Source organism: Heliangelus exortis, chromosome 3 (assembly GCF_036169615.1).
Source record: "Heliangelus exortis chromosome 3, bHelExo1.hap1, whole genome shotgun sequence".
NCBI classification, from domain to species: Eukaryota; Metazoa; Chordata; class Aves; order Apodiformes; family Trochilidae; genus Heliangelus; species Heliangelus exortis.
Window position 1 is genome coordinate 40173237 of NC_092424.1, and position 24018 is coordinate 40197254.

A 24018-nucleotide genomic window follows, 5' to 3' on the forward strand; every position below is an offset into this window, starting at 1 on the left:
AATACAAGGGAATTATATCCCTTATGCATTGCCTAACTAGACTCTTCTCACAATCTGTGTATTTATATATGTTTAAGTTTCCAAGCATAACTAGGCTACAAGGTTCTACAAGCTATTTGCATACTGTACAGTATTCAACGTGTGCTGCTTTTTTTTTTCCCTGTAGTCTGAACATCTTTGAATGCCATGAAAGAATAGAGAGGAGGTTTCAGTTCACTTCTCCACACTTCTTACTTCTTTATATGTATTTTATGTCATTCCCTCCCACTTCTTTTCCCCTCTAAGCTAAACATTATGGTATTTCTAGCTTCTGACTACCCAAAAACTTACCACCTGTTACTGCCTTTATGAAGCTTCAAATAGGTCTTGCTTCTCTGCTGCCAACCATTTTGCAGAGATTATCAATAGAATTCAAGTGGCACTGAGTCTCTGCACAGAACCCAGGTTTGACATGGTCCTATCACACAAATCTTGATATTATATGCTTCCTATAATGAATTTTCAGTATTAAATTACCACAGCGTGGTCAGTTTGCTTCTAAGGAACCACTTTCTTCCTAAAGGCCTCAGTTTAATGGTAGGAACAGTATCTGTTGACTTTGCTGGAGTGGAAGCAAGCCTAGATTTGGATGTAGCTCTTAATACAAGAACCTACATTCACAAAATCTATGTGTTTTGAGTTTGCCAAAAACATCTCAAAGTCTGAGTAACAGCTTTGCAGCACTGCAGTTGGGGAATACACCCTGAGTGATGGAGAAGAAAGGCTTGTGCACTCTTGCAAGTGTCTGAGAGAGAACATGAAAGCAGTAAGCTAGGCAGTAGCAGTCCTGATTGTAAATTCTGTGCTTTCGTTGTCTAGATAGATAACCAAGAATGTTAGTGTCTTAAATAATTTGTGGATGCTATCTTCATATCTTTAATACTCTCTTAAGTAGAAAGGGTAACACTTGTATGTTCTTTCTAGAAACTTTATGTTGGGGTGAAAAATAGCCTCATGAAGCCATACCTTTACAAAGAAAAAGGACAAGTGTGTGTCACAACAGTGGCCATTCTATGAACTACACTGAGATGGTTCCAACACTTGGAATCACTTGAGGGTAAACCTTTTCCCAGAATAAGACCTTAAGAAAAGACCGTGTGTAAGCAACATAATCTACAAAGAAAAAGCTTGATACTTTTTTTTTTTTTAATCATAACTGAGATACATTTACTCTAAGCACTGCATGATTCCTTCCTTACAGAGGTGTAGCCTTCTAGATTTTTTTTTTCCTCCTCAAAATATGTGAAGTAGCTTCTTCCAGCTAGCATGTTTGTTCCGTAAATGTTCTATCAAAGACGGTTGTGGAGCCTTCTGAATGGCCACCAAGGGCAAAGCGATCACGGAGCAATTCTTGCTTTCTTACTAGCTCCTGAGTTGCAGCTTCAGGGGTCCAAATCTAGAAAATAAAAGTATTTGTTGTTAGTTTGAACATAACTTCTGCAACTGAAGCATTCAGAAGATACTGTAAGCTAAAAATAGCCATGTTCTAGCACTCCCTTCCATCCTGAAACATAGAAGAAAACTAGTGCAGCCCTCCCAGTGGCAGATAGTATAACAATTTCCATATATAAGTATAGCATTCTCATTGCTTCCAACCAACTACATGCCATGGGTTCTGACTAGGGATAATGTGGGAAAGAAGATCCAAAGATAATTGTTTAAAATTACTGACTCAGACCCAAAAACCTTATGAGTATAAAATAGTAATTAGCTATAAAGTCACTGGCACAACGTAGCCTTATTCTTTCAAGACCATTGCAGAAACTAGCACAAATGTGGGGTAGGAAAATGGTAAACAAACTCCTAACAAAACCTTTTCAGTCAGCAATGGTATTATTTTCCTTTTTAAGGAAAAAACCCCAAACAAACAAACATAAAAAATGACTTTTCCTCAATCTTCTTTTTCTGTTCCTTGGTTATTTGCAAATGAGTATTTACAAGGCCCTGCAAAAATTATATTTTCAGTATTCTAACTTTAGGAAGTATATATTTAGTATACTGTGTGTTATTTAGCTCAGTAACTGTTGGTGACCTAAATTATCGTGTGTTAACTAATTGAGAAGGCAAGATAGAAGCTGATGCTAGTCCCATGCACAAGGACTCCTGTTGTTTAGGTGTTGTAAAAATTAACCCCATGAACAGAATTGCATTTGTATTTTACTGTGGGTGCTATTTAATCATGTTTTAAAACCTGGTAAGAGCTTGATTTTCCTGATAATTTGTTTTATATAAACATATTTTTATGTGTATAATATATATATACATATGAATTGTTTAGTTTGCTGTTGATTTGTGGCAATCTCTCTAGCCCGTGTCACATCATCTACAAGCTACTTGAATTGTGATGGCATTTCATCAGATCATTCTGATTTTTGATATAAAAGGCCTAGTTTCAATGTGAAACTGTGCTCATGGTTTGCCACTGTACGTACTATTCTGGGTTTGAATGTGATGTCTTCTCCTTTAGTAGCACCACTGGTTATCAAAGAGCTCAGATAAATAACACTGTCCTTAAAAGAATGTGGTGCCTCTTCATGTCTGGATTTTTCTTCAAGTGGCCAAGATATCTGTGAAGGGAGAAAGAGAAGAAGTTATCAGTTACAACAACACACTGTTTTGAAGCAAGGCACGTATCCTGCATCTTTCCACATGTCTTTTGCCATCTACTTACTGTGGGGGCATTTTTAAAAATCTATTCAGAATCTGTTTTTCTTAAAGATGATAATCTTTTTAAAAGAAAAAATTGTGAGTCAAGCCCTCTAGAAGGCAGGTGATGACTCTCCTTGGACACTAAAACAGGAACAGCTCTTCAAGACTCACAAGAGCTCTTATCACTGGTGATTCCATCCTGCAGCAGGTGATGAATAAATAAGTACCAAAGGTTGTCATCCTTATGCCCATGAAATTCATACACTATCCCTGACAAATTTGAAACATTTTAGAATGTTTAGTATTTGGCCACTGTGACATATTTACAACACCATCCAGGGCAGGACTTCTAAAGGACACTTCCAGCAGTACAGATGCAATTGTATTTTTTCCCTAAATAGCAACCTGGTTCTGACCAGCAAGCACCACTGGTAAATCAGGAAGATCTCACCCCCATTAAGAAAACCAAGATGTGGTCACAGAGGCTGATGTAAGCTTGGGAACCAGGGCAAAGGTACTCAAGGCTCTCAGGGCTGCAGGAAAGGCATTTGGAAGTACAAGGGCCAACATGAGTGAGGGATTTAAGAAACAGGACAACTGAGCTGATGATGATAAACTTCAGGAGAATAGGGAGAAAAGGAGTATTTTTCTGTGTCCTGTCAGCAGGACACGATTCTTAAGTGGTACTACAGAAGATGTGAAGTTCATACAATTAAAAATTCAGTATTTCAGCCAACTACCAAGTACTAATACTGGCAAAAACAAGTACTGGCTTCTGAAAATACTCACTTTAACAAAACTGCCTGCCACATAGCTTTGGAGACACATGGATGGCAAATGAAAGAAAGCAGCACTCTACTAACTGTTAGCAAATCAATCTTTTGTTGCCATCTCTCATACCTCTCTTTTCTCAGCTTGTGTCTCTCCAGGCACCGGTGTAGAAGGTGACTTCTCAACTTCTCTCTTGCCTTCTTTTTTTTCTGGTACTTCTGGCAAATTATCTAGTTCCTTTTGGAGCAGATCAATTATTCTAGAATCTGCAAATGCTTTAGCAATATCAAGAGCATTCTTTCCTGTATTTAAAAAAAATACCTGGATAAGCTATGAAAATTAATCTTGGCACTTGTTATTGCAACTGGATAGTGGCATTACAGTGAACTGAATTTAATTAGGCCTCTATTAACCATTCAGTGTGCCTGACACTGGTGTGGGGTCTGGCAGTCATCAGTAATGTTCATGGAAACAAGGCCTTGCAGAAACAATCCTTGAAACCAAATATTACCAGAATTCTTGGAGTGGCTGCTTTGCTTTTAATGTCCTGGCATTTGCAGCTTAATATACTGGTCTCACGGGTTGTAATTCTGTGCTGAGAGCATTTAGCACTAGGAGATGGTGAGCATAGTACAAGGTAAGGAATGTAGACCAAATAATTGTAGGTATCCACCTCTTCCAGTGCTTGCTCTGTGGCTGGCAAGGAGTCGAGGGAAAGTCCCGTGGTTTAAATGCAGCTGGACACCTTCAGTGCTTAACAAAAGAAAAGCTCTCCTTGATCTTACAAGATGAGACCCTATGGCTGTAAAGTAGCTGTGAGATTAAACTGCTGTGTGAACTGGAACTTCACATGGTAACAGAAATGGAGAACACACATCCCTTCTACAAGTAAGGTTTTGCCTACTGGGCATTTGGCCAAAAAAACATCTCCTTATGTAGCAATATTATTTCTTATGTTTGAGCAAGGGCTTAAAATATAATAAACATTGACTGCTTAAATCACTCTGAAAAGAAAGAAAATAATACTGAACAATTTCCTGTGAGGAGGTAACACTTCAGGTTCTGATTCTCCCATTAAGTATTTTTTTTCTCACGAAAAAATATTTACGTGCTAAGCAGCAACAAGTTTTTCTAATCAGAGATGCCTGTGCATAAAAATAATTGATTTAAATGAGTGGCAGAGTACACAATAGCCACAACTAAAATCTAATTTTCCATCAAATAATATTAACAGCTAACTATATTTTTTTTTTTATTATAGCCACTTATAAATCTGTATACAACTTGTGAGGAGCAATAGCCTCCTTAATCACATAATTTATCACATTACATTATTTTCTAGATGCATAACCCCAGAAAAGCTGACTACTTTAGAAAAGTGACTCCCATGCTGTAGAAAAGCTAACTGAAGCTAACTCCTACCTTCGTCTCAACCCTGCCAACAACTGTAAATTCAGAACACTTCTCAGTGTTCCAAGAACTTAGTTTTTTAAACAAAACATGTATACAGGTAAGGATATATACAGGCCCTCTGGAGAGAGTTTGATATTTACCATTGCTGTTTGTAATCTGGATGTCAGCACCCGCACTGATGAAAAAATAGACCATATCCAACCTGCAGATCTCAATGGCTCTCATTAGTGGGGTTGTATTGCCTATTGCAGGTGCATCCACTGCTGCTCCAGCCTTCACCAGCAGTTCAGCAATATCCAGGTGCCCATTGTAGCAAGCATGATGGAGGGGAGTCCACAGGAAATTGTCTGTTGCATTTACATCAGCTCTACAAAAGAAGAAGCAGAGTTGGGGCAGATGAAGTTAGCTACTGGATCAAGTAACATCTGCAGCTCCAAGTACAAACAGTGGTAACTGCTCACTGCAATGGCATATTGAATGTAAATAGAAATTTCTACACTGCTACTCTGAAACCATTTTAGAATCTAAATATAAAGCTTGTAATGGAATATTAATTGTAAAAGTGTGACTATGGGAGGGGGGGGAGATCATATCCTCCTCTTAGACAACAGTGTCCTCTACATGGACATTTTCACAGTTACAGAGAAAAGCCATTTGAACAGCTTAGTCCTGTAAAATACTGCTAGTGTTTGAGCTCCAGCTTCACTGAGAATGGTAAAAAGCAGATTAAGAAATTGAAAAAAGGATGCTTCAGGGGCAAGAACATCTGCTCTAAAACATGTGGTAAAACTGCCTACTGTCCAATATACAGATGAGTCAGAGAAGACCTATTGGGGAATCTGTTTTTAAACTTTTTCAGGCACTGGATCTGTTTCTGCTCCTAGAAAAACTTGCATGTTCTGGAGGGTGCAGGGCTAGTTTCAGGGACACATCTGCCATATACTGCCTTTGGATGAAACAGGAGAGAAGCATTCTCAGCCCTTTATCAACTGCTGCCTTGAAGGCTTTTGGGACGCGGTCACGCAAAAGAAAAGCCTGGGGAACAAGAGCTGCTAGAGCCTCTTAGTGGCATTAAAAAGTAAGAAATATGGTTCCCCCATATCTTTGAAGAAAACACAGTCCATGACCATGCCCAGATCTGCCATTACCCACATGTGCTCTGTTCAGGCTCAGCAGGGTCAAAGTCTTGTGAGAGAATTCCCCAAGCAGAGTGAAATACTTTGCATTGTATTTAGCACAGACTACAGGTCTTGAACTGAATTAGGGTCACTGCCCTGTTTTCTCTATCTAGAAAGAGCTGATGTTGTCCCAACAGATATGGAGTAAGGTAGAAATAAAAACAATTATGAAGGAAGCTGCTTCTGGGGATGACTTCTTGCTCTTCAGGCTGCATGGTTAATGTTTAGATCAAAAGAACAGACTCATGTTCTTTTCTTGTTTAAATTTGTAATCTTTGTCAGAATTCTAACTAGGGTGAGGCCTTATCATGGCAGATTCCCCCCAGCTACCAGCCTTACCTTTCTTATCTTTCAGTTATGGTTTATTAGTTCAAGTTTTAATTTCCTTTGTATTTCTCATTAAAATAAGCACTTCCAGTTGTTCCACTTCCTTTCTCAACCCAACCTCCACACCCAAACAATTATTCTGTCTGCCCCTGAATCCTTTTTACTAACTTAATTCTAATAGAAACAAACTGATCAAAGTCAGCAGGGACAGCACAGCACTGACTTAAAAAATTTTCAGCCTCTTCTTCTGATCAAGCATTGAGTTTGCCTTTAGCCCAAATTTAATTTACTTCTTAGTCTTTCTGGAATAAGACAGAAAGTAGATACAACCAATTTATGTTTAAGCCTCAGCATTTTCTATAAATCTGGATAAATGTTTTGTTTCCTATTTGATATGGATTTGGGATAGCGTACTGAAAAGGAGATACAGTAAGAAGTAATTTAACTCCCATGCCAAGCTGAAAGTATCTGAAACTACACACTATTGAAAGATGCAAAGCTAAACACTGTACCGAGAATCTTCCTCTCTATTTTCAGATTCCTGTCAATTTAAAAATCCAAGAATGGTAACTATTTTTAAGAAACTCAATTATTATATTTCTAGGTCTATTAAATATGATGAGGTGTGACTCCAGTGCTGTCTAGGGAGGCCTGTTGAAAACAATGGAGATTAATTTGCTAACTCTTGTTTCCTTATCTTCAGAACACCCAAACACATACATGTACACAACTTTACATATGCTCCAGGAATGTCAGTGTAATTCCCAGAGTCTGTAAAGATCCATGTGCTGTTAAGACTTTGCAGGAATAGGAGTAACGGCTACAGCCACTTTCCCTTATAAATTAATGTTAAAAGTGGATTCTAGCAATAGGCAGAGAACAAAGCTAATGTAAATATCTTTGGAAAATGTTAATTTAAGCATTTATATGAATGACTGTAGGACTACAGCTGTATGACAATGAAAAAGAAGAGATTACACTTTAACACAAGCATGACGGATGGTTCTTAAATGGTTTTCGTTTCTAAGCTGTCATTGAGATTTTTCACAAGTGTGTCCATAGGCTACAAAATTTCTGAAGCACTTCTAAAATGAGGACAAGACTATCTGGTGTAAATCCTGCTGCCTCAGCTCTCTGAGGGTGCAGAGAGAAGAGATCATAGTACTTAACCCCTTAAAACATTTGTATGCAAAGGCCCTGGCATGTGGAACAGGGAAGTCCAGGGTCACTTTGATGCTTTCAGGCAAGTCAATTGAGCCAGATTTCACTAAAACCATTTATTTGATTTTGAGAGTTCACTTTTGAGAATGCAATATTTGAGAAATAGATATGAACTAACTGAAGATCCAATAAGACTGGATTTATAGGCACTCTTTGTCTGACCAAAATGTCGACAGCCCAGACACCAATGATTTCAGACTTGGGGAATTTACCTCTTGGGTGTTTCTATTTTCCTGTTACTAAAAATGTTAAAAATCTTATAAACTACCACTCTGTAATTCAGGATCTTATGAAACTAATCTTATACATTATGTAAACAAAAAACAAGCCATAGTCTGTTGCATCCAAATGTCTACTGGAAATCTATGCTTTTGAAGGTCCTTCCAAAACAACAACTAAAAAACCCCAAACAATCTCTAAAATGATCTTACCCCTTTTCCAGAAGATACTGCACAACATCTATGTTTCCACTACCACATGCAGACATCAAAGGTGTTTTGTAGTATTTATCTTTTATGTCTATTGGCACACCCTCCTCAAATGCTTTCTGCAGAGACAGGATGTCTCCTGCTTTGACGAGGTGGTTGATATTCATATACATTTTCCTTGGCTCATCTATGTACCAGGCACGATCATCATGCACAGGATGGGCAGATGGGTGGTCTTGGTTACATAAGTAGGTATCAGCATTGCTCTGAAAAACTTCAATCATATACACTGGTAAGCCATCTTCCCCACGTGGAAATGAATCCTCTGGAATAACACAAATGGGCACGGGGATAGGGATGCCTTTTTTGCCTCTTCGTTTCTTGCCTTTCTTCCCCTTTTTCTTTTTGGGTCCAAAGGATGTTATAAGACAGCTTTTCTGCAAGTATTTAGAGCCTTTAAAGAATTCTTCTATCTTGATTCCCTCAGTGTCAGATCCTTCATGCATTTCAGCGATGCTTTTTATTTGTTCCTCATCCACAAAGGCACAGTGCTTCTGAATAACTGATATGAAATCATCTGTAGCAACAGTCCCATCTCCTTGGTCAACAGCCTCAAACTCCTTGAGGAGGGCATCCTGGTGCTCCAAAGACCAGTCGTAGAGCCTCAGTGCCCAACGGGGGTTTTGCTCCTCAGCATCAAGTTTGGACTGTTTTTTAAAAGTGTTTTCAATTTTACGCAGTTCTCTTGCTGCTGCTTTAAAGCCACCTTCCTTGGCAACGGCTCTCGGAGTTTTTGTTAGCAGGTTTTTCCACGTAGGATCACAGCCTAAAATATGGATACAATTTTTCTGATAAGGCAGTGGAATTAGTGATTACTGATTGTGACATGGGGGACCCGTAATGTACATGCAACCAATTGCCACAGGTTTAAAATTTTATACTGTCTTGACTATAAATAGCGATAGTTAACGGAACTGCATCATTGATCTCCAACTGGAAGGTTTGCTACGTGTCTGCATTTTTTTCCCAAAGGCAGAATCATTGGGCAACCCAAGCTCTACTTATCCACCCACTCGTGAATATGTACAGGAAGGCAGAAATTCAATGACAACTTTACATTTTTCCGGAAGTGGTGAGCAACTTTAAGAAGAAACAAACATAGGTTAAAATATCATTCACTGCTCTATACCCCAGCTTTTCAATTGGGTGATGAACCACTCTACTAGTTAAGCATTTGAATCACTAGAAGACAATGTAGGATTTTATATGGTGCTCTTGAATCAAAGCTTGGAGTGATATAATTATCAGATTAAGTTAGAAAATTATCATAGCTTCTTTGGAGTATGCTTCAATGCCCACAGGCACCAATTTTTCTCCATGACTACACTGAGATAGTTATTTTTTTTAACAACCAGCAAACAAAAAATTCATTCTCTATTGGAAGATTCAATACAGTGCTTCTAAAAACAACTGAAATCAGTACTGCATAATATAATGCAGTTCTAAATAATACAAACCCATTATGTTTCTGCTGTTTGCTTTAAGGAATGTTTTATGGCAGCCATATTAGTAGAAGTAATACATAGCAGTCTATGCTAGGTACTTCTTAATGAGAATTGCATTTAATTTAATGAGAGTTAAATCTTTCATAAATGCCCAAATGAATTTTTTTCCTTCAGCGTTGAAAGAGAATATATGTAATAGTTGAAAAGTAACCTATTTTCAATGTACCTCTTTGTCCTATAAACTTGCAGCAATCTGTAAATCCTCCCTCTGCAGCGTAATGAAGCGGTGTGTTACCATTCATAGCAATCAGGCCCAAGTCTCCATTATAAGATGAAATAATCCTCAAAACCTAGAAAAATTAAGACAGTTCTTAAGCTGGGGAAGTGCGAGAATGACTTACAAATAAATGCAATACCATATATTCCCTGTTTATGTAGTGAACTTCTCCCCTGTGCCCAGCTGATCAGAATGCATGTAGCATCCAAGTTTTCTATAGCATTGTGCTTGCTTAACTGAGGAAACAGAAACCTTTTTCAAGTGGAGACATTGAGGACAAGCTTGAATCCTGCCAGCCCACTGCAGGCACCAATCCTAAAGTAACTCTGATATTGCACACACAATAAAAATGGACTCATTTGATATGCTTTGAAGGAGGAAGGTTTCCACCTGCCCTTCCTATATGTGTAATGTTTTATCCATGTTACACAGCTGTGATGTGCTACATGTTCAGAGAAACAAGCTCTGCAATGGAGCTGCTCACACCAGGCAGCCATACTAGCACACATGTTCAGAGGTACCTTGGCAAAAAAGGCTCTGCAGAGATTCTATCACTGCTGGCTTCCTTTTAATACTTAAAAAGGTGCTGTTCTTGACTGCTGATTATTATGCTTGGACCAGCTGAGATGCGGGACTCAAACAAAAACAACAAAAAACCCCAACACCAAAAAAATAACCCAGGTTTGGCTTTGCAGCAATGCTTTAACACCAGGAATGATGATACCTCAAAAAAGCCACCTTTGGCTGCGAAATGTGCAGCACTGTGTCTTTCAAAGTCAAATAGATTAACATCAGCTCCTCTCTCAAGCAGACCACGCACCACCTCCAGGACACCTTCTCTTGCGGCTTCCATTAAGGCTGTGCGACCCGTAGCCTGCAAGGGAGCAAGAAAACCATCTGATTATTGCAAGGTGGCATAAACCTTGATGTCTCCTTTTGCGTATTACGAAAAAAAAAAAAAAGCAAGTCTAACAGTTTTGAAGATATTTGGTAAACCTTAAGAATCTAGCCATAATGCTGCTAAATTATGTGTAGTCAAGCCCCAGCTACTCGAGTATATTGGAAGCCTGAGTCTCTTGAACAGTGCCCATCAAAATCAGTTCCTTGTAAAGAATACATTATTCTGTATGTGTGCTCTTGTGCCTGTTTAATTTACAAAAATTAACAAAAAATACCACCTCTATTGTGAAAAAGCCTAAGGAGCTGTTGCTGGAGGAGTGTTACAGAGAACGCAGAGCAACCGGGTAATATTATCACTGTAAAAAAGTAGTGAAAAGTTCATATCCTAATACAATAGTGCTGTCTCTTTTCCTCAATAACAGTGTATGCTTGTGATTAGCAGTACCTATTTCCTTTATAGTGGCTCTCTTCTGAAGATCTGGTGATCTTCCCAAAACAGAGCACACCTTCAGTCAGATCATAGACTCTACTTTCCTGGTGACTATTTTGTGCTATTCTATATATGATCTTAGTTACAGAAATATTCATACTGGGTTTCTCGCACTGGGATCTGCTCCTTTTTCCAAAAAATTCAGACATATTTCTTCAATACCATGAGCTTGCTCACAGGCTTGTAGAAGTAAAGGCTTCCCAACAGTAGTACAGTTGTTAACATCTGCACCATAATCCAAGGCAATCTTTGTGCAGAGGTAGTGCCGCTTTGTAGGTAAAATGCAGTAAAACAAAATGCCTGCAAAGAAAAACATCAGGGATTATGGACATGCTGAATGGTAAGAAAGAAAGGTTACTCAGTCTGGAAGCTTCACCACTGAATGGACAAGCTCCTTCAATAAGGACCCATCAACTTCTTTGGGGGGATTTACATTCAAAAAAGACTTCTAGTTTAGGCCCTTTGAACTTGGGGAGTAAACCAGTTCTTAGTATGTGAGAGCTCATGGGAAGAACATAATTCTCAGTCACAAGTTATCTTTCAGCTATGCACTGAGGAGACTTATGATTTAAAGGCCTAGGATTTTCAGGGACAATTATTTTTATTTTCATCAAAGCTCTTAAGGTCAATAGTTTCTGTTGAGCTGTAGGGATTACCCTCAACCACTGTTCCCTACAGACTGGACACAGCACACGTAGCAAGTGTGTCACACAGTAAGGGGTCATTTTATGGTATTTCTGGTCTGATAAGGTTCCCTTTTACTTACCTTTCCCTTCATTATCTACAGCAGTCATGTCTGCTTTAGCATTTGCTAATAATTCCAAAATCAACTCATGGCCTAGCTCAGCTGCCTTCATTGCTGGAGTACGTCCCATTTTATCTTGGACATCTGGGTGAGCTCCCTGCTCCAGCAAGAAGCTGCACATGTCAATGTCATTCTTCATGCAGGCCAAGTGAAGGGCACTATATCCTTCCATAGGCTCTGTGGAATTAATGAGATTTGGGAGTCCATGCTGGACCAGCTTTTCTATTTGCTTCTTGTCTTTTTGGTGAACGCACTGCAGAAGTCTGTAGATTTGTAAGTTTAGAAGTCTGCTGTCCACTGGTAACATCCTGGAATGAGAAAAAATGGATTTTTTCAAGGATATAAGGGCTGTGTGGAGAGAGGAGTAAACACGTAAGCCCTGTGATGTGGTTATAATTACAATTACATACCAGTAAGAACAGGAATCAAACTATGGCCAAGGCACAAAAATATGTGCTGTAGCTTGATAGAGCACTAAGCTGTGAATGAATTTCATACAGTCAAGAACACTGGGTTGGAAGGGACTTCAACGATCACCTGGTTCAACCTTTCTAGGTAGAAATATGGTTTAGATGAGATGGCTCAGCACCTCATCAAGAAATCATCTCAGCACACATAGCATATATAGAGACTGTATAAACACATGTACCACCTTGCAAAATTCTTCTTTCTAGTCATCCCACTGTTCTGAAGAAGCCACATTGAAGGTGAAAATGAAGTTAAGAAACTGTAAGGCTTTCCATTCAAGGAACCATTGTAATCTACAGTTACTTGAAAGCCTGGAGGGAGACTGATCATTTGCCATTTTAGTACTTCAAAGGGGAAAAAAATAATCAGAAGTCATAGTGTCCTCTGCCCTTGCAGAAACATTGTTAGAAACATGGATTTTATATTAACATCATGTCATCAGTACCTGAGCTCCTTTTTTTTGGTAGCTGATGCATGAAGTTCCTGCTGGGCTACTTGCACAGAAGAGTAAATTGCATTTCATTGCAGAAAAATAAAAATAAAAAAAAATTCAGATAGTGGGGCACTAGCATGAAAAAATGCTAAAGGTTCTTCCAGGTGATGCAACACATGCTTCTCAAGGAAGCATGGTGCAGGAAACCAGCTCTGCATCTGCCTCAATTCTGACTTTTTTGTTATTGTGTTTTGGGTCTTTTTGTGGCTTTTAAAGCCTCTTTTAGCTAGTCGCAGCACTTATGGCTGGAGAGCCATGCAAGGGTCAGACATTAAAAGAAATTTCTGAAGCTTGCTTAAGTGGATGGAAAGCTTCTTATCAGCTTCAGCAAGCCTTGGTTCAGCCTGTCCTCCAAAACTACACTGTGCTCACAGGACACACACACCAAAAAAAAATGGCAGAAAAGGGTCCTGTCAGGGGAATATTTGGGGTTTGTAGGGTACTTTTTTATTAGCAATACAGCCCATCGATGGGACCGCTCAGCAATCTGCTTGGCTACTGCAGGGTATTTTGCAGATGTCCAAGAAAAAGTGAATTCTAAGAGAGAGATGCAGAAGGAAGCACAATTTCAACAGACTTTTTGAGGCAACACCTCCCATTCTGCAAGTGAGAGCAAACTGCAGGGAAAGCTGAAAAAAGTGAACGGAGGTTAATCATGCTGGAAATGGATAGAAAGCAGGAACTTTTGCACCACAGGTACAAAATGCCAGTAAACATTTCTGCAACTGATGTCTTTAATTGCCTTTGATACTCTGTGGCCAGCCTGGTTCTGGGGCAACAGAGACAAGGGTGAAATTTAGTGATGCTTTACTCCCAAGAACTGTGCCTCTTGAGTTCTTCCCAGCTAAACAGTTAACACTGTCTGACCACAACTGATCACCCTTTCCCTGTAACAGAGTTAAAACACCAGAGGTGTTTCAGGAGACGAGTAAGGAAAAGGTAGGGAAGAGCCATACAGTGCCTGGGAGTCACTTAAAAGCTGCCCTTTCTAGTCTATGAAGTGTTGCAAAAATAGTGTAGAATGTTCGTGTTTTGCTGGAAAAACTGTTTGCTGATGTGACAGTTTTGCCCAGCTTTACACAGTGTTTCATCTGAGTTATTATTAGAAGCTGCTCAGTGCAGAATGTTTCGGTGGACACTAAGATGCAAAGACTTTCTCTTTGCAATAAAGTCTGGTCAAACCAGGCCAGCTGCTCCCACAGCTTCAGGGCTTTCTCTCATTCAAAAGTGACATTGCTTAAATGTTAATGTATAGGTCTTAAATCTTTTCTGTATAGGTCTTACACAAGCCTCATTCTGATCAGGTACAAGGTATATTCTTCCATTGCACAATTAAATCACTAAGTAGCAGTAATTTGAATCTGTTGCCTGTGAACTGTTTATTCTCATCCCCAACAGGTTGTGTTCCTTATGGCATGTTGTCCTGTGAAAGGGAGTAAATGCAGAGATGTTTTTCCTATTGACAACAGTTAAAACTATTGCAGCACACCAGTCCTAAAGTTTAGAGTTGAGAAATAAGGGTACTTCTGGATAATGGCCTGGCTGAATTGAAAATTAGAGTCCCCTAAACTCTGCAGGGTCTGTGGCAAGGAGCAGCAAGGAGGTAATGCAGGGACTGACACCACTGAAATTCAGCACAAGAAGTGTTTTTTAAATATACTTAGATGGAACAGACAAACATAAATGCACTCCCATATTCCTGCTCTGTTCCCTACCATGGCAGAAGAAAGAAACTCAGGTTCACTTCCAAAAATGGAATCCTTTCTTCCCAATGCAATTCATTATTTGCATCTGGATTTTGACCTGCACTTTCTTAGGAATTTTTTTAGGATCAAAACTTGCCACTTCTTCCCTTCTTTCTCCCACCTGAAGCTGAAAACACTGAAGAAATTACATTCTCCATGAAAATAGAAGTTACTAATGCTACAGAACATGAGCAGCATTGTTGTTGATAAAAATCTGTTAATAACATTCAGTGAAGGCACAAATGAATATAATTCTCAATGCATATGGATCTGGATTTATTTTATGGACTATCCTTGAAATTCTAGTGCTAGTGATACCTTTTTCACAAACTCTGTCTCTGAATTACAAGCATGTAGAAAACCATGCCCCAGAATGCTGTTTCCCAGAGGACGAGATGACACACTTGCAAAACACAGCTGAAACTAAAGTGAAACAAGTATGTAAAAAGGTATTACTTGCCCTCTACAACCTGTGCCCCATTCAAGACTTGAGACTGACAGCATACCTTAAACTTACTGCACATTTTTCTTTTTGCTTAGAGGGCAACATATTACATTCCATTAAAATTTTATGCCAAACTCAGAGTGATCAGTTTTTTTGTGTGTTTTTGAGATTCCTACCCCAGTATTCTTTTAAAGTTTCAGGCAGTAACAAAATTATTTCTGTAAACATAAATAAAATTATTTTTGTCACAATGAGGTATGTTGTTGTCACAGTTCAACCACCAGTGACATCCTGCCCACTTCAAAATCTTTGCTTCAAAGCACTGAGCCAACAATTTACATGAAAACAACTGTAAAATTTTAACTTTGACAGTTAATATTGCTTTGCAGTATTTCTTGAAAGTAACAGGATCAAGTTTTATTATAAGTTTCTACAGTAACAGAATCAAAGCAAGACAAGTGAGATAGAAAACTCTTCTCCAAATCAGGTAGTTAGAGCAAATGAAACAGGCTTCTATAATGAAAATATAACTGCAGAATCTTCCAAATTTTCATTAAAGAAATATGACCAACCACATGCACTTCACAGTTTTTATCACTTAACCTGTATTAATGGAAAATGAAGGATTGTTAATGTGGTTTTGAGACAGTCATGCTTGGGGGGGGAGGCTTCATGAAACTATAATCATAAATACCAAGCTTGTTACACCTGCTTAGCAGCAATTTTACCTGTTGAAAAACATCAACAGAATTGCTGCCTTCATTCTGCCAGCTTGTATCATCCTTTTGATTGAGAGCATAAACTTATTTACAATTCAAACTAATAATTTTGCCAGTACACCTAGTATTAAGAAAATCACTTTAATCAGATTCTTGTTGTCTCACAAAGCTTTCCAAGCTGTAATCAAGGTACATTAATAGTGAGGGAAGGTCTGGTGAACAATGCTCTCACCCGCTGATTCTGTGTCAAAGCCTGGTGTCTGACTGCTGCTGGAAGCACTTGTGACAATTTTTTAAAGTTTTCAACACTTTTCAGTTTCAACATTTCAAATTTAAGACATCCCTTTAGTTATCGCTATTCACAAACCCGTACACAAAATTTTCATGTGTTTTATCTTTAGTGAGAGAAAACAGCTTAGCACTTTCTAAATTTAAGCCATCTGCATGCTGGCTACAGAGATAAGCATGAGCCCTATATGCCGATATAAAAAAACCCAATATAGTCACAGTGCCACACTATATTTTTTTATATTTGGCCGTGACTGATGTTTAATGGGAGTGATGCAGCAAAATCCTCCTTTGAGCCCTTGGTGTTAACTCTCAAGAAGTGCTTTGCCTTGGGCTGAGGCATAGCTCAGCACTGAGTGATGGGCAATTCCCTGGTGCTTCTCTGCACTGATCAGGTTTCAATATCCTGTTCAGATTTTAGCCTTGATACAGCCCTCTGGGAAACTGGGCCCGGTCCTGAGCACTGTAAAGACAGTCCCGGGGTTATGGCTGGATAAGATCAAAAGATGTGCCTGCTTTCTTCTTCAATTTGACTTGCAACTTCCAGTGATCATCCCAACTGGAATGTGATAGAGCCCAAGTGGCCAGCAGCAGGGAGCCCTGGGGGCCTGCCAGCACCTGGCAATCAGGTGTATGAGCAACATCTGCTGGGGACAGGGGCTGCGAAGAGGCTGCTCCTCAGTTAGGAAGAGAGCTCAGACTCCCTGCAAGCCCCTGGACCACTGGGGAGCTGGTGATGAGGTGCTGCTGCACCCAGAAACAAGAAAGAGGGCATGAAACTGCTCTCGCGGAGCCTGGAATGCCGAAGGCCCCGGGGAAGCCAGGTAAGGGATAAAGCTGGTGTTAGTTGTTGGTTGTCCTTGGGTTGCAGCATGGAGGGGTGCGTGGTGTTCGCTCTGAGAGTGGCTTTAACGAGGGAGAAAGTGCTGGAAAGAGAATACGCTGCAGAGCTGGCGTTGACCCACACCGCACCGAAATGGTTAAGGACTTGCTTGTCCGCCAAAGCAGAAATACACACTGAGGTAACTTCCAGCCCGCTCTCCTCAGAGAGAGGACGCAGGCGCACGGTGGGTGCTGATGTCTGCCGGGGAGCATTTTATTTCAGGAAGCTGAAGCACAGCACCCCCGCGGTGCTGCTCCTGCTCAGTGCTGGTGCGTGTCCCTGCTCTTAGCTAGGGCTGCATCACACGCAGTGCCCCACACTTGCGTTTCTCAGGCGTACCGAGGGGCTGCATTCAGATTTCACAGCCCGCCCGCCCCCAACCCCAACGGGGAGGTGCTGCCCCGCCTCTCCCACCGTCACACCCGGCGGCGGCGACCGGGGCGCCTCCAAACCGCAGTGCCGGCGCGGCCCACAGCAAGCACTCACCTGGAGAGCCAGGGGCCTCCGAAAGCCCCGGCGGCAGCGGCCAAACCCCTACCCCAACCTCAGCGCAGCTTCGCGCCCCCGCCCGCCATTGCTCCCGCCGCCTCCTGGGCAACGGGGCGGTGCCGAGCGCCTCTCCTGGCAACGCCGGCGGGAGGTGGGGAGGGGAATGGCGTGGGGGGCAGCGGCGGCATCGGCTCCCCTCGGGGCCGCGCCAAGGCTTCCCTCGGCGTCCCGGTTCCCCTCGGCGCCTCCGCGGGTCCGAGTCGCGGCTCCCCTAGGGCCCCGGTTCCCCTCGGCGCCCCGCGGGAGGCAGCGGCTCCCATCTCCCCGCAGCACCCCGGCGTGGTAGCGGGTACCGACGAGTGCCTGTCCGTCCCCCTGGGTACCGGGGTGAGACGGGGGGATGGAGCCAAACGATGGGTTTAGGGAGGAGGCTGATGAGCGTCGGAGGGGAGGGAGAGGCTGCCGGGGTTGGTATGGTGAGGCCCTGAAAAGCTGCGGGAGTTGGGGCTTCTCCGGGGGTCACGCAAAGAATAGTGGATTGCCAGGTTGGAGGGGACCTCGCATCATCTGGTCCAACCAGATGAGATGGCCCAGTACCTTGTCAAGCTGAGTCTTCAAAGTATCCAGCGTTGGGGAACTCACCACTTCCCTGGGGAGATTACTCAAAGGTCTGACTGTTCCCATTGTAAAACATTTTCGTATTGTGTCCAATTGGAATCTTCCCGGGAAGTAACTTGCACCCATTATCCATCGTGATTTTCTTGTGACTCCTTGTAAAAGGGAAATCTCCAGCTTCTAAGTTCTAGAATATGGCTCCTAACCATCCATCTCCTAAACCTTCTTTTCTTCAGGCTGCACCAACCCCGTTCTCTCAGCCTTTCCTCGTAGGGCAGACTGCCAAGGCCTTTGATCATCCTCTTGTCCCTTCTCTAGACCCTCACCTTTTGTCACTGGCCTGCGTTGGCAATGGGGGGTGCACCAATTTCCCTGTGTTACCTTTTTGTACAGGGGAAAGTTTGGTGTTCTGCAGTGCTAGAGGGAAGGAGTGGGATGTCACAGCCTTTGACATTTTCTTACTCTTGACTTACTTTCTTGCCAAACTTCCTTTTCCTCACATGGAAATCTGTACTGAAGATTTGGTTGACCTCTAAATTTCACTGGTTGCTAAACAAATTACAAGATCAGTGTGTCATCCATCTTCATAACCAGGCCCGGAGAGTTTGGGTAGCACTATTATACAAATGAGTTCTATTAGACTTGAATAGAAACATAATTGTTCTTAGAGCTGACTGAAAGGAGAAACCTATTCAACAGGAGAAAAATGTCAGTGCCAATGAATGTGAAAAAAAGCTCAAAACTGTTTAAGCAAGTCGAAGCATAAGTCAAAGGCAAACACCACTAGCATAGGGGCTTCCATAGCTCCCTGTATTTCTTTTCTGACCATTTCCTGTAGTGTCTAATTTCAGCCACCACAAGCCAACTGGCCCTTAGTGTTCCTGTTGGGCTCAGTAATGCCATATTGGTGACAGAGATGGTTACAGAGATGTCAGCTGCTGCCAGGAGACTGTTTGTCTTGTACCTATTCAAGACCGGCTGTTGAATTATTTGCAAAACACCTCTAGCATTCAGAAACAAAATTGGGGTTTGATATGAAATCTCTTCTGCCAGGGAAGTGGTGACACACAGCTGGATTCATGTCCAACAGCATGGAAAGGTGGGGGGTGCCAGGCATGGGACTGAGTGGTGAGTCACAACAATAGATAACATCATTTCAACATTAGACATTTCATTATTTCCCCTGCAAGGAGAGCCATTCATACAGCAGCTATTTCACACTACATCTTTGTAGTGTGAATTGGCTGGATTCTTAGTCTTGTACCGTTCTGCCTTAGTGGAATGCTTTCCTTTTGGAAAATTTGTCATCTAGGCCCTCCTTCTCTTACTTGGTCACACTAAATAGATGCTGCAGACATGGCACAGAATATGTTCCCCTTACAGTTCAGTATAAGGTTTTTGCTTTTGCTGTTGCCACAACTGAGACATGTGTCTCAGCCTAAGTCCAGGGGAATTCTCCTTATTCTCCTTATTTACATTGTTGAGTAGCACAGGCTAAATGCATGCTAAAGCTAGCAGATGTATTTTAAAATTTAGTCCAATATGAAAATAACTGAAGTTCTTGTCTGAAACACCTGCATGACTTGACTCTGGAAATAGAGACACTGGAACCAGACCACACCAGACAGGTGTGTGTGTACCTGATATTTCAACCCAAGTGTGGGTGTGTGTATAAGTGCACATGTGTCTGGGGGGGGAGGATATTTAGATTTTTATGCTTGATTTATTTTCAAATGGTAATCATCTTTCAGAGAGCTTTTTGAGAGTGATAATGAGGACTCATGATTCGAGATGCAAAACAACATTTTTTGCCAGCTGAACATCATACTGGATGTTTCAAAACAATGTGGCATCAAGAGCAGAGCTGGCTACTGCTCTGGTATTAGGGTACTGCAATATCTCCAAAATAAATAGATTCAGAATCCTAATAGAGAAACTCCTAGGATTCCCTGCCTTTAAAGATAAATAAAGCTGGTGAAAGAAAATTATTCCAAGGTCTGCTGGCCTCTTTTTGGCTGACAGCTCAGTTTTGGAGGAATGCCAAGCTAATGCAGTAATATAAGTGGAATGGTGGTGGTAAAAAATGTAACTGCCTGTACTAAGGAAAGAAAGGTATAAACTGCCCAGAGCTCTGAAAACCCTAGAGCCCTCTAACTGGAGATTACAGCTCCCAGAGCCAAACATGGGAAACAACAAATGTCACAGCACAAACTGAGACATAGTTCTCATACAGTTTGGTACAGACCAAGGTGTCTGCACACCAACTGCATCTTCCTCTGGGGACAGTGCTGTCCAGAGATTTGACATGGTATAAATAAAGGTGGCCTCCAGGCTGCTCTGTCCTGGGTGTTCTAAGCACATACCCTCCCCTCCCACACCGGGATGTGTCTAGAAGCACAGTCAGGAAGGAGCAATGCCTGCTCCTGGGACAGTTCCAGAGTACTCCACTGTCTTCATGGTTACCTCTAAGAATGCAATCTCTGGAGCCCATAACAGATAGGTTACCATGTCAGCATCTGATAATGAGGTAATCAGTAGTAAATAATCTCCTAACCAGGACAATTTCAAAGAACATTTACTACCATGGACCATGTATGTTTCCCCCTTGTTTCACACACTCTTAAACATTAACTTCAATTGCTCCAGCAACATATGTGCTTCACCATGATAGGCAAAGCCCCCATTACTGATAGGCTCACTTTACAGCTCCAAAATGATCTAATTACACATTGAAAGCCTTCACTGCTGAACAGCTGCTTCAAAGTGTGTGAAATACAAAGGCTGTGAAGTTTTGTTTGGTGCTAGCAGAAGGTATCAGACTGAGAGTACTGCACAGTCACTGCATGGATCATGTGGAATAACATAGTTCTCATCCTCAGTATCACTTGCTGTCTTTGTATTTTGCTGGGCTTTATCTGTTGATGTAGAAACACAGGGTTGCTAAAAACATTCCACAGCCAACCCTGGGAAGGAGCCTGTGCACCACAAGGACTCTCATGCTCGTTTGTACTGAAGTCCTGCTGACATTAATGGGGGCTGGGCTAGGTGATAGCTTGTCCAGCTGAAAGGTGTGCTTGGGGTTGCAGTTTTTACTTAAGCTTTTTACTGCACAAGTGGTCAATCTCTCTCTAGCTTCTGATGAAAAAAAAAAAAAAAAAAGATCATGGAAGAATGACCCAAACTTATGTACTTGTCTTACTGTGAAGGTTGTCTGGACTGTTTCAGCTAGCTGTGAGGGAGTATGAGATCAAAGCAGGGTGTTAATATTTCTAAGTGTCAGTAAAACTCTCTGTCCATAACACTGCAGTGGGAGTGAAGTGCTGCTGCAGCCATTCCAGGGGTGGGTGTGTGTGTGTGTTCCCAGCGGTGATGCCCAAGACAACACTGATGGTGAATACAGAGGTACAGCTCTTCTACACCCATGAACAGCCTGCAGCTCAGGCTGGGGACTTGTCCTGGGGAAGTTTCTAAAACTGAACCCTCTCAAGATGGAGGAATCATCTCCTCCTGGAAGGAATGATGAACTCCTGGAGATGATCCTTGTTTTGTGCAGCAGTATGACCACATCAAAACTGTGCTGGGTAATACCTTGCTAATCCTTATGTTATATGTGTATTTCCCAGGATCTGCTCTGTTTATTTTTTTTATGACACTGTGAAGCTGTTAATATCACTCAGATCAATGCACAACTTACTAAACTGATTTGGCTTAGCTTTTTTTGCTCTTCCTTTTACATTTTCTGTAGTTGCTCACTGTCAATGCTCATTCTTTCTGTCAATATACCCTTGCACAGAACAGAAAAAAAACATGACATAACTGATATAAGTGCTCAGTAGAAGGCCACACAATGACTGGATTACCTACTGACTAAACCTCTGTAAAATCCATGTGCATGTTGATACAGCTGGTAGAATGCTCCATAATCCGTGGTGGTATCGTGTCTGCTTACGTACATTGTAAGGTCCCTGATACCGTCTCCCTGAAGAAGAGACCTGAGAGGAAAGCTCTATCTCTCTTGTGGTGGTTGTTTTCATGGGAAAAAACTAATTTTTTCCCAAACAGTCAGCAGGGCTTACAAAAGGGGAATGGTGATATGAGCTAATGTGTTCTGCCAAGATCTCTGTTGAATGCAATCTGAGATGAACTCTATATAGAAAATCAAACTCAGAAAAACATCTACAGCAGGATAGCTGGGTACTGGGACAGGAGAGTTCAGATTTAAGAGCAGTGTCATTAGAGAATTTTTTTCTACTTCTATTTTTGTGACTCCAGTTTTTCTTAAAATACTGTAACTGTTGCTTATTTTGGCTGTTATACATCCAGTCTTCATACTTCAACTTGGGTTGAGGTAAAGGTGATTTCAAGGTTACTGGGTAAGAGGGAAGGATTCCTTACCCAATTATATGGCAAAGTAGCAAAAGGATTGTGGGGCACTTCCCAGAATGTGCTTCCCAGGTACCACGTGGACCAGGTTGAGGGTTGGGACCTCTAAGTCTTTCCAGTGACACAGCTGGGCAGGAGTTTGGCTGAAGAGCTGACAGCTCTGAGGGTCCTCAGACTCCATCACTGACCTGGTTAGCAATGTTTGTTCACTACAAGCTTTTATCACTAATCCTGTGACTTCTGTACCTTTTGAGACCTATGGAGCAGGGATTGCTGTACTCTGTCATCACCATTTCTTATGACAGTCTCTTTCCTATTATCCCCAAGGACTCTGAAATCATTCCAGGTACCCTTTTTTCCATGTACTTGTGTAATGCTCTGCCTTGGAGCACATATATCTTAGTGGGAGGATTCCAGGCGACTTTCAGTGTGAGGCATCAGGCCTGATTCTCACTTGATTATTTTTTTATGTGCAGATCATAATATTAAAAAGATGAGGGAAATATTTTGTAGCTGTTTTTCAGTTAGCTCCCACACTAACAGGTTAGACAGCAATAAAAATACAAACTGCCTTTATTTATGCCATCTGTTCTCATCCAACCCATCACCCAGTATCCCCTGTGACATACTGTACACTACAAGTCCTGAGTTTTTGACACAGAAATAAATGCTCTAGAGTGTTGCTCATCTGATGCTACATGAGGCTACTGAAATACTGATCACATGCTTCACCACACACACACACACACACAGAGTAAATAAAGGAGGAATTCTCTGTTGGAATTTATTTCATGTTGTTGGTATTGGAAGGCAGATTTTGTGGTATCGTTGGCTCTCAGCAACAACTTACTGTGTTAGCTTTTAGAAATGCAAGTAGGAGGGAGACCATGCAATGAAAAGTGATGTTGTCTTTGAGGCAGAGAGAAGCACATGTGTTCTGGGCTTGATGGAGAAAAACTGGGTTTCAAAGCTGTTTGTTCAGTGCTATTCCCTGTAAGGAAAGGTAATCTGTACAAAGAATGGCTAAGAGCTTGACAGCAGCTCTTCCACAGCAATGTAAGTCTGCTAAAATCCCTGAGGTCAAGCAGGGGGAATTCCTATACATGAAATCCATTGGATCAGTTGGAATAAGCCTTGTTCCTATTCTCTTGCTTGGCCTTGCTCAGTTGTGGTTAAATGAGGGGAGTGGATGATAATCATCTGATAATCTTCCTGCTGCCTGGCTGTGGAACCCTGGCTTGTCCTTGTACCAGTGCCAGCTCCAGGGATAGGTCCAGTATTTGGAAAGAGAAGTAGGATGTTCCACAATGTTACAGTGCAGTAAGAATGTATCAGGAGAGGACCTCAAATAGTCTGCTTATCTCACCTATGTTCCTGACTCAGACTGCCAAATTACCCAGCATGAGAGAGTTAAATTTTCTCAGTAATTAATTCAATACAGGTATAGGAGGCAATTTCTAGTTCTGACCAAAACTCAGGTCAGCTCA

The 24018-nt window shown here is 41.4% G+C and overlaps 1 protein-coding gene across 1 annotated transcript; it reads right to left on the minus strand.

Moving 5' to 3' along the window:
* Positions 1 to 383: 383 nt before the first annotated feature.
* ANKEF1 (ankyrin repeat and EF-hand domain containing 1) lies at positions 384 to 17638 on the minus strand. Its single transcript, XM_071740279.1, has 10 exons — positions 17531 to 17638; positions 11965 to 12311; positions 11299 to 11498; positions 10533 to 10682; positions 9758 to 9881; positions 8030 to 8852; positions 5013 to 5239; positions 3589 to 3761; positions 2472 to 2606; positions 384 to 1435 (listed from the first exon to the last, which is right to left on the minus strand). Exons 2-10 carry the CDS (start codon positions 12308 to 12310, stop codon positions 1301 to 1303), a joined length of 2313 nt encoding a protein of 770 aa, XP_071596380.1. The 5' UTR covers position 12311; positions 17531 to 17638; the 3' UTR covers positions 384 to 1300.
* Between the last annotated feature and the right edge of the window lie 6380 nt (positions 17639 to 24018).

Bases quoted from the DNA above. Each gene is read 5' to 3' on its own strand.
- ANKEF1 (XM_071740279.1), bottom strand. From the start codon at position 12,310: ATGTTACCAGTGGACAGCAGACTTCTAAACTTACAAATCTACAGACTT. The intron at 5,240-8,029 runs GTAAGATCATTT...CTTCTTTTGTAG, and splicing joins CAGTATCTTCTGGAAAAGGG to AGCTGATGTAAATGCAACAG. The intron at 1,436-2,471 runs GTACGTACAGTG...TTTATTTTCTAG, and splicing joins TCACATTCAAACCCAGAATA to ATTTGGACCCCTGAAGCTGC.